At 47.7% G+C, this 12,223-nt stretch overlaps 5 protein-coding genes across 6 annotated transcripts; 3 read left to right on the top strand and 2 right to left on the bottom strand.

Moving 5' to 3' along the window:
- Positions 1 to 64: 64 nt before the first annotated feature.
- Positions 65 to 1,422, bottom strand: PV09_01742. Of its 2 annotated transcripts, XM_016354681.1 has the most exons (3): positions 950 to 1,422; positions 530 to 883; positions 65 to 476 (listed from the first exon to the last, which is right to left on the bottom strand). In XM_016354681.1, the coding sequence occupies exons 1-3, from the start codon at positions 1,388 to 1,390 to the stop codon at positions 120 to 122; spliced, it is 1,152 nt and encodes a 383-aa protein (XP_016217693.1). In that variant the 5' UTR covers positions 1,391 to 1,422; the 3' UTR covers positions 65 to 119. The 2 variants fall into 2 exon arrangements, with proteins under 2 accessions (XP_016217693.1, XP_016217692.1); XM_016354680.1 differs by having other exon boundaries at positions 530 to 1,422.
- A 320-nt stretch (positions 1,423 to 1,742) lies between these two features.
- Positions 1,743 to 3,343, bottom strand: PV09_01741 (uncharacterized protein). The gene has a single exon (XM_016354679.1). It carries the CDS (start codon positions 3,284 to 3,286, stop codon positions 1,853 to 1,855), a length of 1,434 nt encoding a protein of 477 aa, XP_016217691.1. The 5' UTR covers positions 3,287 to 3,343; the 3' UTR covers positions 1,743 to 1,852.
- Positions 3,344 to 3,483: 140 nt separating this feature from the next.
- PV09_01740 (uncharacterized protein) lies at positions 3,484 to 8,773 on the top strand. Its single transcript, XM_016354678.1, has one exon. The coding sequence runs from the start codon at positions 3,587 to 3,589 to the stop codon at positions 8,690 to 8,692; it is 5,106 nt and encodes a 1,701-aa protein (XP_016217690.1). The 5' UTR covers positions 3,484 to 3,586; the 3' UTR covers positions 8,693 to 8,773.
- A 528-nt stretch (positions 8,774 to 9,301) lies between these two features.
- Positions 9,302 to 10,370, top strand: PV09_01739 (uncharacterized protein; the record flags this gene model as incomplete). The annotated part of the gene is made up of 2 exons (XM_016354677.1): positions 9,302 to 9,673; positions 9,727 to 10,370. The coding sequence occupies exons 1-2, from the start codon at positions 9,310 to 9,312 to the stop codon at positions 10,368 to 10,370; spliced, it is 1,008 nt and encodes a 335-aa protein (XP_016217689.1). The 5' UTR covers positions 9,302 to 9,309.
- Positions 10,371 to 10,740: 370 nt separating this feature from the next.
- On the top strand, positions 10,741 to 12,042 carry PV09_01738 (uncharacterized protein). Its single transcript, XM_016354676.1, has 4 exons — positions 10,741 to 11,316; positions 11,369 to 11,466; positions 11,531 to 11,641; positions 11,698 to 12,042. Exons 1-4 carry the CDS (start codon positions 11,277 to 11,279, stop codon positions 11,872 to 11,874), a joined length of 426 nt encoding a protein of 141 aa, XP_016217688.1. The 5' UTR covers positions 10,741 to 11,276; the 3' UTR covers positions 11,875 to 12,042.
- Positions 12,043 to 12,223: the final 181 nt, after the last annotated feature.

Raw genomic sequence — 12,223 nt, 5'->3', positions numbered from 1 at the left:
ATTGGTAAGGTCACACCATTGAAGATTATCAGGAAAATGGTTAAGTGAAGTAGCTTCCTAAATCAATGGATCTTACATTAGCAAACTCAAATACAAGCTTGCTAATTTCAAATGTAATGCTACACCTCTAGAGCAGCGGTCTCGTCCCTGGCCTGTCTCAGGAAAGGGAGCAATGCCGATCCTCCCGTGCCTCTCAGATTGTCCCCATTATCACAATTATTCGCAGATTGACAACCCATTTCTTCCGGAAATGTGTCAACATGATCCACAGCTTTTCTTGCAGGCTGGATAATATATTTGGAGACAACTGCCATGTGCTTGCCTCTCCAAGTCTTCAACTCTTTTACACAATCATTGTAAACTTTCCAAAGCTCATCGTCACCAACCCTGGTCTGTAAATATGTCCTCAACGAGGATAATTTCGATATTTGATGAAGAAAGTTACGATGGATTTGGGGCATATAGCTTCTCATTTCCTGTGTCTTTGTTAGTGATATGTCTTCAGAAGCACGTTGGAGAGCGGAATTACAAAGAATATTGGGTCTTCGTGCACCACACCGAGTAGGCAATCCACGAATTGGAATAAGCTACTCTGTCCTGCATTTCCACCTGGTAACTTATATTCCTCTTTTTTTCCATTGGATCTCAAGAAGATCATCCCACGAGGTAAGCCTTTTTCTTCCATGTCTTTACCTCCAGCAATGAAAGGACGTAATTCATTATAAAAGAAGTCGGCCTTTAAAACAGGGTACAATTTCGAAAGCTCGTTCCCCATACTGATAATAGTTTTCTCTGTCTTTTTCAAAGCTTCTACGACTGCATCTCTTTGGCTGGCTTTAGCAGCATTGCTTGCGCCAAGGAGAAGGTGCATCAGATGCCCGCCCTGGTTCTCGATAAGTACTGGAACATGATAAAAGGCAGCCTCTCCCCTGCTGTTCGTGAAACTTGCTATAGTATCCATATTCTCTAGTTCAAATCCAGCCCTCGGATCTTGCAGCTTCCAATTCCAGAGGCAAAGACCGGCATAGCTCAAGACAGGCTTCAGCCCTAGCTTCTCGCAAACGGTGAGAAACGGTTCTGCTAATTGAGCCGGAATTACTTCTCTTGGTGGTGTCCCGCTCCAGACGAAGCCATGTACGAGAAATGCAAGAACAACGTACGCGCGCTGGTACTCCAAATCGCTATCAAGATGGGCAGTCCTCAACAGAGGCAATTCGCTTATCTTTTGAAAGAGCTGATTGGATTTGATAAAAACAGGCAGATTCGAGATTAGGTCGTCCCATGGCTCGTAATATTTGTTCTTGAACGAGGAAAGAGGCGGCTGTGATGACAGAAAGCCATGTTTGGGTGATATGCCAAAGTTACATGGGTCTAATACTTGAAGATCCATATTTTGGAATGCCAATTATGCTTAGATATGATTTTCATTGTGCTGATGAGCTTTTGTGCTTACATATGTCCCTACTTCTTCTACGCCCTACGAGTAACAAGCTCCGCCTTACAAGTGAGAATGACCAGAGAAATACGAACCTTTGATCCGATACCGACGAGAATCTTGAATTATGATTTGTAGATTTGGCAGTTGTTGCCTTTGATACAGGGCGTCCCCAATAAAGGAAAGAAATTCTTTTGTCTCAATATATTTGTTACTAGACGGAGTTGCATGCGCTGTCACAAAAATCAAAGATTTTTTTGCACGTTGCTCAGTTCGGACAGACATCACACGAAGTGAACATCAATTCTTTCGCAGTTAAAATTGAATTAATACACAGTGAATGACGCTGTGTCGATACCACGAGGATCGCTGGCGCTTTTTCATAATGCTTAAAGGTTTGCGTTGTAGTCATTTCCATTATGTTTCCAACATTTGGATCATAGGGTCATGGCTGGCCATCTTCTTTCGACGGTATTCCTCCATCTCATCCTCTGTTGGATCACCCCTCATTTCATCAATTGTTCGTTTCCTCTTCTCTGCATCTGCCTGCACATCTGAGCTAGCCTTTGGATCGCTGCTGGAATCATACGGCATACGCTGCCCCATTGTGTCTTCTTGCCATGGCAATTGCTTCGAAACCTCAACAGAATCAGTATCTAGATCCGCACCGGAGCGTAACCGATCTGTCTCCTCGAATGCATGCTTGCCTTCTTCGCCAGTGCAATAGCTGTTTTTGATAAAAGAATGGCAGCAAGCGTAGCCCCACCGAAAGTTTGACCACCATGATCCCCAGACCGATGTATGATTATTGATATATACGTCCTCAGCATATTTTGATTTTGTCTTAACCTTCGGCAAGCCTTTTATCCTTCCACGTTCATCATATTCGACGAACTGTTCTGATTCAACGACTGCAGTATCTTTTGAAGGTGCTGGAGTAGGTTGAACACCATACTTTTCCAGTAGCATCTTCTGTCTGGCTTCTTTCTTTGCTTTTGCCTCTTCCAGCTCCTTCTTGCGCAAAAACGCTCCTTCTGTTGGATTTGCCTGTAGGTGTATTTTGTTAGGTCCACCTCTTTGTTGGATCTCCCATGCATATCTTTGCGCTCGCTCGAATTCTTCAGCATCGCCACTTTTTCTTACAAAACCCTCCTCGGCAACCAGCGCTGAAGCAGCATCTGATGTGGCCCCCTTATCGACCATACTCCGGGTTTTCGGATCGTACTTTGCAGAGTCAAGGTCGAGATTGAGTAGATATTTTGCGGTGTCTTCTCGCAAACGTAACTGCCTTGTGCTATTCTGCTGTTGTCTGCCCATGTCTGTCTCCTCTTCGTAGCGATCACCTTCGCCTTCCTCGCTGCCTTTTTGATTCCCTTGTGTAGCCTTTTTGAGTGCCTCTAATTCATGGTACTCATCCACAACTTGCTGATACTCCGTCGCATCATAGCCATTCCATCGATCGCGTTTAGCATCCCAACCTAAGTTGACATTGGTAATGGTCTCGTCTGCTGCAATATCTCGCCCTGTGAACTTAGCACCGAATTTTCGTTTCCGTTGCAAACAGTCCTTAGCCTTGTGTGTCATCGATCCACAGTTCTCGCATGCACCTTTGCGGAATTTTGTCGCCGCAGGTCCAGTTTTCTTGCCACGGTCGTACCATTGCGCCTTTGCTAGTGAATCATCCTGCTGTTTTTGAAGGCGCTGATGCTCGAGGTAGTCCTTAGAGTCATTCCCAGTGTCTGGTACATAGAAGGGTTTATTTGCGATGAAGTTAGGGATGTATTCATTCCGCTCTTTTGCAGCTGCGTTGACATCTGGCTTCTTCGGCTGTCCGCGAAACGTGCCAGACATGGCTAGTAAATCCCCAGTGTTGGAGAGCCTTGAATATAAGCTTGTGTTTTACGTTCAGAAAGCAAATCGACACAGGGTGCAGCATCGCAATACCATCAACTAGGTGAACCACCTATAAGGCATTAAGGCAGAACATGCTGCCTTCACGTGCGAGAGTCATGTAAACCGCTTGCGCTTTTACCAAACAAACAACATGACGCGTATTTGGGTTCCTACTCCATCTTTGACGGGGAAATCTCGAAGATGGAATAATACCTGTCTCTAGAATGACACTATTTACAGGGACAAGTCTCGTCGACGATGGATGGCTTCCCACGCCCCTTTCGCTTCCGCCTGAATTGTATCGATCACTATCAAGCCACTCCCACTACCTTTGACCCACAGCTGAAAAGGATAAAGCGTCAGGGCCAGAATCAAGCTCCCACTGTTCCTGTTATCCGTGTCTTTGGCGCTACCGAGAGTGGCCAAAAGGTTTGCGCGCATATCCATGGCGCATTTCCTTACTTATACATACCATACGAAGGAGGCTTGGAAGACGACGAGGTACATGGCTTCATCGAATCACTAATCCTTTCTATCAACCATGCACTTTCTCTATCGTACCGCCGCAATCCGTATGATCATTCCGCCGGAACATTCGTTGCTCATGTCTCTCTCGTCAGGGGAGTTCCTTTCTTTGGATACAATGTTGGCGCGAAGCCTTTCCTTAAGGTGTACTTACTCAACCCATTGCATATGACCCGACTTGCGGACTTACTCGTGCAAGGCGCTGTGCTTGCCCGGTTCATGCAACCTCATGAGAGTCATTTGCAGTATCTGGCTCAATGGATGTGTGACTACAATTTATTCGGTTGTGGATTTATCGATTGCGAAAAAGTCTATTTTCGTTCACCTGTGCCTGAATATGAGAACATCGAAGATGCCAAAGACAAATGGCATGCCGGGACGATCCGACCAGAGTGGATGTCTGATATGACTGAAGTTCAACGTCAAAGCCATTGTACCCTGGAGGTTGATGTTCGTGTAGAGGACATCACGAATCGACGGGAGATTAGACCGCGGTACATTCACCATGATTTCATGGAGCGATTCCACGAACTGAAACCAGATGAGAAGTTTGTGCATTCCATGGCAGGTCTCTGGCGTGATGAGACCATCAGACGAAAGAAAAAAATGGGGCTAAATGATCCGGGGAGCAGCCCTTTCCCACCCGAAGCTATGGTAAGCATGAGTGCTGATCCGCGAGCTGAGAAAAGCGACTGGATTCACGAAGAGGAGTATCGGCGGCTCTTGTGCGAGATTATCAACCAAGAAAAAAGAGCAGATGGATATCGGGACGTCAACTTTGACAGCTTTCTCAAATCATCTGATAGTGTACGTCATATCCAATCAGCATTTGAGAGTGTTGAGGACCTTTACCAGGTCAATCTGGAGAAGGCCGACAATGGCTACCTCGGAATGCCGCCATCAACACAAGAATCAAAGGTGCTAGTAGACGAGCAGAGTATTTCGCAGACCCTAGACAACATTGAAGAAAGTTATTACTCTGACGAGGAAGTTGCAAAGGAGATTTTCTTTTCCCAACGCCGTGTGAAGGACGAGCTCCTCAAGGATTCTGACTGGCCAAGCGCAATCAAAAGCAGAAGTCACGCAATTACAGTGGAAGAAAATTTTTCAATTGACAAGCTTATTCAAGATGAAGAGACTGACGATATACCTGATCGTCGTGAATTAGATGCCTTGGAGTCTAAAACAGTTCGGAAGGTCTTGAAGAGAAAAACGCTCCAACGTGATGAGAGCTACGAAACTTTCAACATATCCATAAAGAATCAAGCGCTGGAAACTACGCCACAAGTTTGTCCACAAAGTTCTCCCAGTGACTCTTCACACAAAGGGAGAGCCCCCAAAATTCGCAAAGTTACCTTCACACAAACCAAACCTGGAAGTCAAGGAGCATCGTCATCATCTAGCCAATTGTCTCAAAGCAGTATCAAGGCCCAAGGGACCAAATCTTCGAGCACACTGTCGTTCCCGGTGGTCAAACATGCCCATGACCCAGACACGCAGTTAAGATTAAGCCAAAGACTTGAGTACTCCAACCTAAAGACGTCAGCATTGACGGCTCCGAAGACAAGCAATGAAAAATCAGATTTTGGGTCGCCTATCACGCCTTTTACTAACTTGAAATTGGCCTCGTCTGAGCTGAGTTCTGGAATCATTGGGGCATCGCCTGTGATGCTACAGATGGCCAGTCATTTATCAAAGGCATTTCCCATTTGCAAAGGTCGGGTATTTTGTTTGTCAGAATTACCTCCAAGTGCTGATGAAGTCTCTGTGTCGATGCTTGAGTATGGCCTGCCTCCTGTCATCTACCAAGACGCTTTCTACGGCGATGAGAAGGACGTCCCTGAACGGTCTCGAGAGTATGCTGGGCGTGAATTCAGACTTGAGAGCACAACCGTTCCATTTCTTGCGGATTTTGATCCCTTGGGTAACTCTGCAGCAGCTGCAGGTGAAAAGCCTAGTGTCGTACGGGACAAATCAAAAGAGGAAATGATATACTATCGACGCCGCAAAATGTGTTCTCTAAAGAACTGGGAATATGCAGTCTCGCCACCCTCTTTTACTGAAGTGAGCCAGTGGCCTTCTTTAGCTTCGAACAGTTTAGAGTCTGGTCACAATGGTTTAGGATGTCTTGACAGGTCACCAGCGGATGCTGAGATGATGGACAATTTTCATCTTGAATTATCACAACTAGATGGTCCAACACAAAGAAACAAGCACGGATTCAAATATTCCCAAGTGCAAAAAAAGACAAGTGTTGAACACGAAACACAGTACATGACGCTGATGAGCTTGGAGGTACATGTGAACACACGAGGCAAGCTAGCACCAGATCCCGCTGAAGACGAAATTTCCTGTATTGCGTGGAGCACTCAAGTCGACGTCAAGACAGCAAACTCAGTATATAAGACCGGCATTCTGGTGCTTTCGGATGATGATGGAGTTGCAAAACATATGAATCGATTGACTACCATAGAAGTCGAGAACGAGGAGGATGAACTCGAGCTGCTCAATAGACTTGTCGACATAGTTCGCGAGGTTGATCCAGATATCCTGACTGGCTTTGAGGTGCACAACGGCTCTTGGGGCTACCTAATCGAACGTGCGCGTGTCAAGTATGAATTTGACCTTTGCAACGAACTATCGCGGGTCAAGAGTCAATCACACGGTCGATTTGGCAAAGATGCTGATCGATGGGGCTTTCAAACGACATCTTCTATTCGCATCACCGGCAGGCATATGATCAATATCTCGCGGGCCATGCGAGGGGAACTCAATTTGCGCCAATATACAATGGAGAATGTTGTCTTTCACTTATTGCACAAACGCATACCCCATTATGCGTTTTCAGATCTTACAAGATGGTTTCGAAGTGGTATATCTAGAGATATTGCCAAGACAGTGAACTACTTCCTCACTCGAGCGCAGATCAACCTGCAGATCCTGGAAGCAAACGACCTTATCCCTCGGACATCGGAGCAAGCGCGCCTGCTTGGTGTTGACTTCTTCTCCGTTTTTTCGCGCGGCTCGCAGTTCAAGGTTGAGTCAATAATGTTCCGAATAGCAAAACCAGAAAACTACATTCTTGTATCTCCATCAAGAAAACAAGTGGGACAACAGAACGCTCTTGAATGTTTACCCCTGGTAATGGAGCCACAGTCCGCATTCTACCCATCTCCTTTACTTGTTCTCGATTTTCAGTCATTGTACCCCAGCGTTATGATTGCATACAACTATTGCTATTCGACTTTCCTCGGTCGGGTCGTCAATTGGCGGGGTACCAACAAGATGGGCTTCACAGACTTTAAGCGGGAACCACGTCTACTCGAACTTGTCCAAGACCACATCAATATCGCACCGAACGGAATTATGTATGTCAAACCGGAGATGCGGAAAAGTTTATTAGCAAAGATGTTAAGTGAAATACTGGAAACCAGAGTGATGATTAAAAGTGGCATGAAGGAGGACAAGGACGATAAAATTCTGCAGCAACTTCTCAATAACAGACAGCTTGCTCTAAAGCTCCTTGCGAATGTTACTTACGGCTATACTTCTGCGTCGTTCAGTGGGCGCATGCCGTGCTCAGAGATCGCCGATAGCATTGTCCAGACTGGCCGTGAGACACTTGAGAAGGCCATAGCACTGATACACTCTGTTGAAAGATGGGGAGCTGAGGTAGTATACGGCGATACTGACTCAATCTTTGTCTATTTGAAGGGGCGCACTCGAGAAGCAGCATTTGATATTGGGCAGGAAATTGCCGAGGCCGTCACAAATGCTAATCCTCGACCAATCAAGCTCAAATTTGAGAAAGTATATCATCCTTGCGTCTTGTTGGCCAAAAAACGATACGTAGGGTTCAAATACGAACACAAGAGTCAACAAGAGCCAGAATTTGATGCAAAAGGCATTGAGACGGTGAGGCGAGACGGCACACCAGCCGATCAAAAGATTGAAGAGAAAGCACTCAAACTGCTATTTCGCACACAGGATTTAAGCAAGGTCAAGAACTACTTTCAAGCTCAATGCATGAAGATCATGGCTGGCAAAGTTTCTATCCAAGATTTCTTATTCGCAAGGGAAGTCAAGCTGGGGTCATACTCTGACAGAGGTCCTCCGCCTCCAGGAGCTCTTGTTGCGACGAGGAGGATGCTTCAAGATGCGAGATTGGAACCACAGTACGGCGAAAGGGTGCCTTATGTGGTCATCACAGGCGCACCAGGCGCTCGACTTATAGATCGCTGCGTAGATCCCGAACAGCTACTAAACAACGACCAGCTTGAACTTGATGCGGAATACTACATCACAAAAAATATAATACCGCCACTCGAGCGGATTTTCAATCTCGTTGGAGCGAACGTACGGGCTTGGTACGATGAAATGCCAAAATTACAGCGAATCCGGGCCATTCGGACGCCAGCACAATGCGTTAATACCGGTCTCGGCGGAACGAAGAAAACTTTAGAGGCGTACCTGCAAAGTACGACTTGTCTAGTATGTCGTGCGAAGCTTGCGCCGTTGCCAGCCTTGTCGGCAAACAATTCAGGCCAAACACCGCCGCCGCTCTTGTGCGAAAGATGCATGAAGCAGCCTGCTTTGGTCTTGTATGCGTTGCGGACGCGAAGACGGGACGCAGAGAAGCGAGTCAGAAATCTGCGTGACATCTGCAGAAGCTGTTCGGGGTTCGGCTTTGAGGATGAAATCAAATGTGACAGCAGGGACTGTCCCGTGTTCTACACCCGAATGAAGGAAGACGCTGCATTTGAGCACTTGAATGGACAATTTGGGAGTGTTGTCGGTGCTCTTGAGAGGCAGGGCTTTGAAGATGGCCCGGAATGGTAAGGCTTCGAATAGACGAACTTGAATGTTTTCCGGTTGCATAGCACTGGCGATACTTGGGGTTGTAAATTACATCAATGTACCAGTATAGTTTGCTTCCGAAGCAATTGATTGTGTGAGGCAGGCGGCCATCACGTTGCGCTGGGCCTTGTTTGAGATTTCCGCATCACCATCATCATCATCATCATCATCACATGCCTCGTTGGAAAACGCGCTTGGACCCTTGGACTGGGAGAATCAGTATCCTAGCTTGGGCGCTATCTCAACGGGAGGAAATCTTGCTTCGATGCTAACATTCCGTGCTACCCTTGTTATCCTTTGCGATCCGCCACTATACACGGCTGAGGCAGGGCACAGATCCCGGTTCTCAACAAGCTAGGTATGCACAATTATCAACGTCTTCACATGCAGATGTCAGAAACATGCCCGCATGCCATTTTTTGTCGGCGGTTAGTTTCGCGGCCATATCTATCACAGCTGCCGTCACAGCGAGAAAGCTGACACCAGTCTCTCCTCTCGCTCCCTCAAGGTAGTCAATCACTGTGTGTGTGTGTGTGTGTGTGTGTGTGCGCGCGCGCACGCAAAAGATTTGTCGTCTTGTCGTGCTTGATCCAGAAGCCATGGAACAACAAATACACAGGGACACTTTATCGTCAACAAGCGATGAGAGAAACTCGCTTCTCTATTCAGTGATCCCCAAGATCGTCAGAACACGTATAAGGAAGATCTCTTCGCTGCGACGGTCAATGAGCCAATACACCATCAGCACAGAGGTATCTCTTCCAAATAACGGCGGACAAATCAGCGAAGTGTTTCCTGATCTGGGCACACCACCCCCAGGATATCGATCTCGGATTTCACTCTCGGAGCCAGAGTCCGATAACGAAGGAGATTTGGACTTGCCCTTGCGACCAATGTCAGCTTGCTCGTCTGTGGATCCGCTGGAGAACAACAGCGGGATCTTATGGATTTTTGCCAATCAAGGTATGGCCTCAGTCCGTCAGAATTTCATTCTGTCATTGACACGCCGTTTATAGGCCTGAGCCTCCTCAACATAGCCGCTCAAGAAGATAAAAGGAGACCGCAAGGTAACAACACCGACTCGAAGACCTCGTTGAGCCGATCGCTGTATATACATGGCGTCACATACCTGCTAAGAGGCCTACCTAAAAACTTGACTGTAGACGAGAAGATGAGTGTCTGGTCCTCAGTACCTCCTGAGGTTCAGCAGATTGCACCAATAGCAAGCTCGCCAGAAATCGGACAATTGGCGCAGTGCCAAAGCTCAACCGAAACGGCTCGGCCAGGCAGCTCGTCCATTCTGAAACAGGTCATTGCGAGCATGGTGGTGCAGATATTCATCATCACGCATTTCCTGTTCCCTTACATCAAGCACTGCCTTGCAATCCTGTACAAGTACGAGCGAAAGCATAAAGTTTCGGAACGCGTGCTTGCCTGCAGTGTGCACACATGTGAAAGTTTCATGAAGACCGGCCTGCAGGTCACAGGCGCTATTGGCAGGATGAATGATGGCAAGGTTGGACAGGCCTTGAACGACATGAGCGTCTGGTGGATCTCCGGAGTCACGGCGGGAATTCACCAGGGCATCGGTGATGGCCTGGCTATTGTGGGTGCCAAAGACGTAGATGATAGAGGACCAGAGAGCAAGAAGAGACGATAAAACGAAGAAGATACCAATAGAGAGCCTCGTGATTAGAGGTTATAGATAGCGTTTGAACGTTGCGATGCCAGTCTTTTGCCGCTTTCAAACTTGTGTGCCATGCTCTTTTCCAGTTCATCGCGATCGTTTGGTCAGGCATCCCGCTTGCCGCCGGTCAGAGACCAAGGGTTGGATGTGCAAAGATACGCGCCGAATGAATATTCCAGGCCCTGAGCGGCTCGGTTGCGAAGGTTGTTAAGTTGATATTTCTGGCATGTGCTCGTGAAATTTTTCGAGTCGATATTCTTCTGCATGTCATGCTCCCTGTGCTTTCTTTGTCCCCTCCCAGACCACGTCCTGCGCAGGCAAGAAAAAAAAAAGGAAAGAAACGCTCCCAGCCACGATTCGAACCTTTTCACATCACGCCGACTGCCTCCACGAGTCTTGGCGTAGTCATGCAGGAAGGCTGTCGAATGACATTGCTTTGGCTTATCTCCTATTTCCAAAGACATCACCTCATCATTAGTACCTCAGTCTGGCCGTCCGCGAAATTTACTGGCTTGAGACACGAACCCGGCGGCGCGGCTTAGGCTTGGACCGCATTAATTGAATCACAAAATCTCTTTCCTGGTACAATGACCACACCCTTTTCGTTGTGAGAAGCTTCGCGCAATGTCTTATGGCCTAGCGAAGCCAAGAGATGCACATCCCACTGTCATCCAACTGAAGAGCAGCCAGTCGACCAGCGTTGCGTCATAATGCTCGGCCACTGGCTGGTTCAGGTTGAGTACCTACCTTACTTTTGAGCAAGCTACATATTCTGTCAATTCCCGACGATTTTCAGTCACCCAGCATCTTCCCTGCCTCTCCTGCCTTCGATTTGAAACCTTTGAAGTACTGCAACGAACTCCGAGACGGCAGCTGAAAATGTCTGCAGAGGGTCCAATCCATTCCACAGGCCGCGGTGGTACGCGTGCAAATCCGCGAAAGATAAGAGTCTGGGCACTGATGCTTTACAGGTGCTGGCAACGTTGGCCACGATAACACCGAGTACACGGATGGTGGTATCGTACGTGAGGGCATCGTAGGCGCTGGCGAGGGCGATTACTCAACAGGTGTATGTGAAGCCGTGACCATTCTGTCTAGTAACCACGCCATCGCACTCACTCACCCGATCGCAGCGTGGTGGCGCCGGTAACATCGTGGAGCATCCAGAGAAGAGGCCGTCAATGGACATAGTTCCCAAGGTCAACGAAATTCCTCATGAAGGCCATGAGGACTTTCACACGGGTGTAAGTGGTCATCATCCTAGACCCTCTTCTTCACGGCACTGATTCGACCCATGTAGCGTGGCGGAGGGGGCAACGTTCACAAAGAAAAGTACGGCGGCCATTCCCACGATCCGAACAAGTTGAGCCTGCTTGACAAGGCGAAATCGTTCCTCACCGGCAAGAAGAAGGAGGCGAAGCACACGGAGACCAAAACGGAGACTCCAGCCCCCACTAGCGAAGCTCCTTCCACTTGATGCTCAACCTACGTACGTACATAGTCTATCGAACGTCGCGACTAGCGTCAAATATGATACCAGGCAGAACATGCCATGCCTCGCTCCGCAGCAGCATATCAGAGTAGATAGATCGTGCAGTTTCCTCCCAGTAGCTCTAGACAAAATGAAAGCTGTAGTTCTAACCCATGTCACCTGAGCACATTTGCAGATGCACCGAGGCCGTTCACGCTCTTATCACGTCCGACACGTTTGCTGGTCTTCAGCTGGCCAAGTCGTTTCTATGCACATAATTTCTCGCGTATATGGCGCCGGAGCTCGTCATCACTCACGCTAAACAAGCTTGAATTGGCCCACGTGCGTCAGACCC

Source organism: Verruconis gallopava, assembly GCF_000836295.1.
Source record: "Verruconis gallopava strain CBS 43764 unplaced genomic scaffold supercont1.4, whole genome shotgun sequence".
NCBI lineage: Eukaryota > Fungi > Ascomycota > Dothideomycetes > Venturiales > Sympoventuriaceae > Verruconis > Verruconis gallopava.
This window is presented reverse-complemented; position numbering and strand designations above follow the sequence as displayed.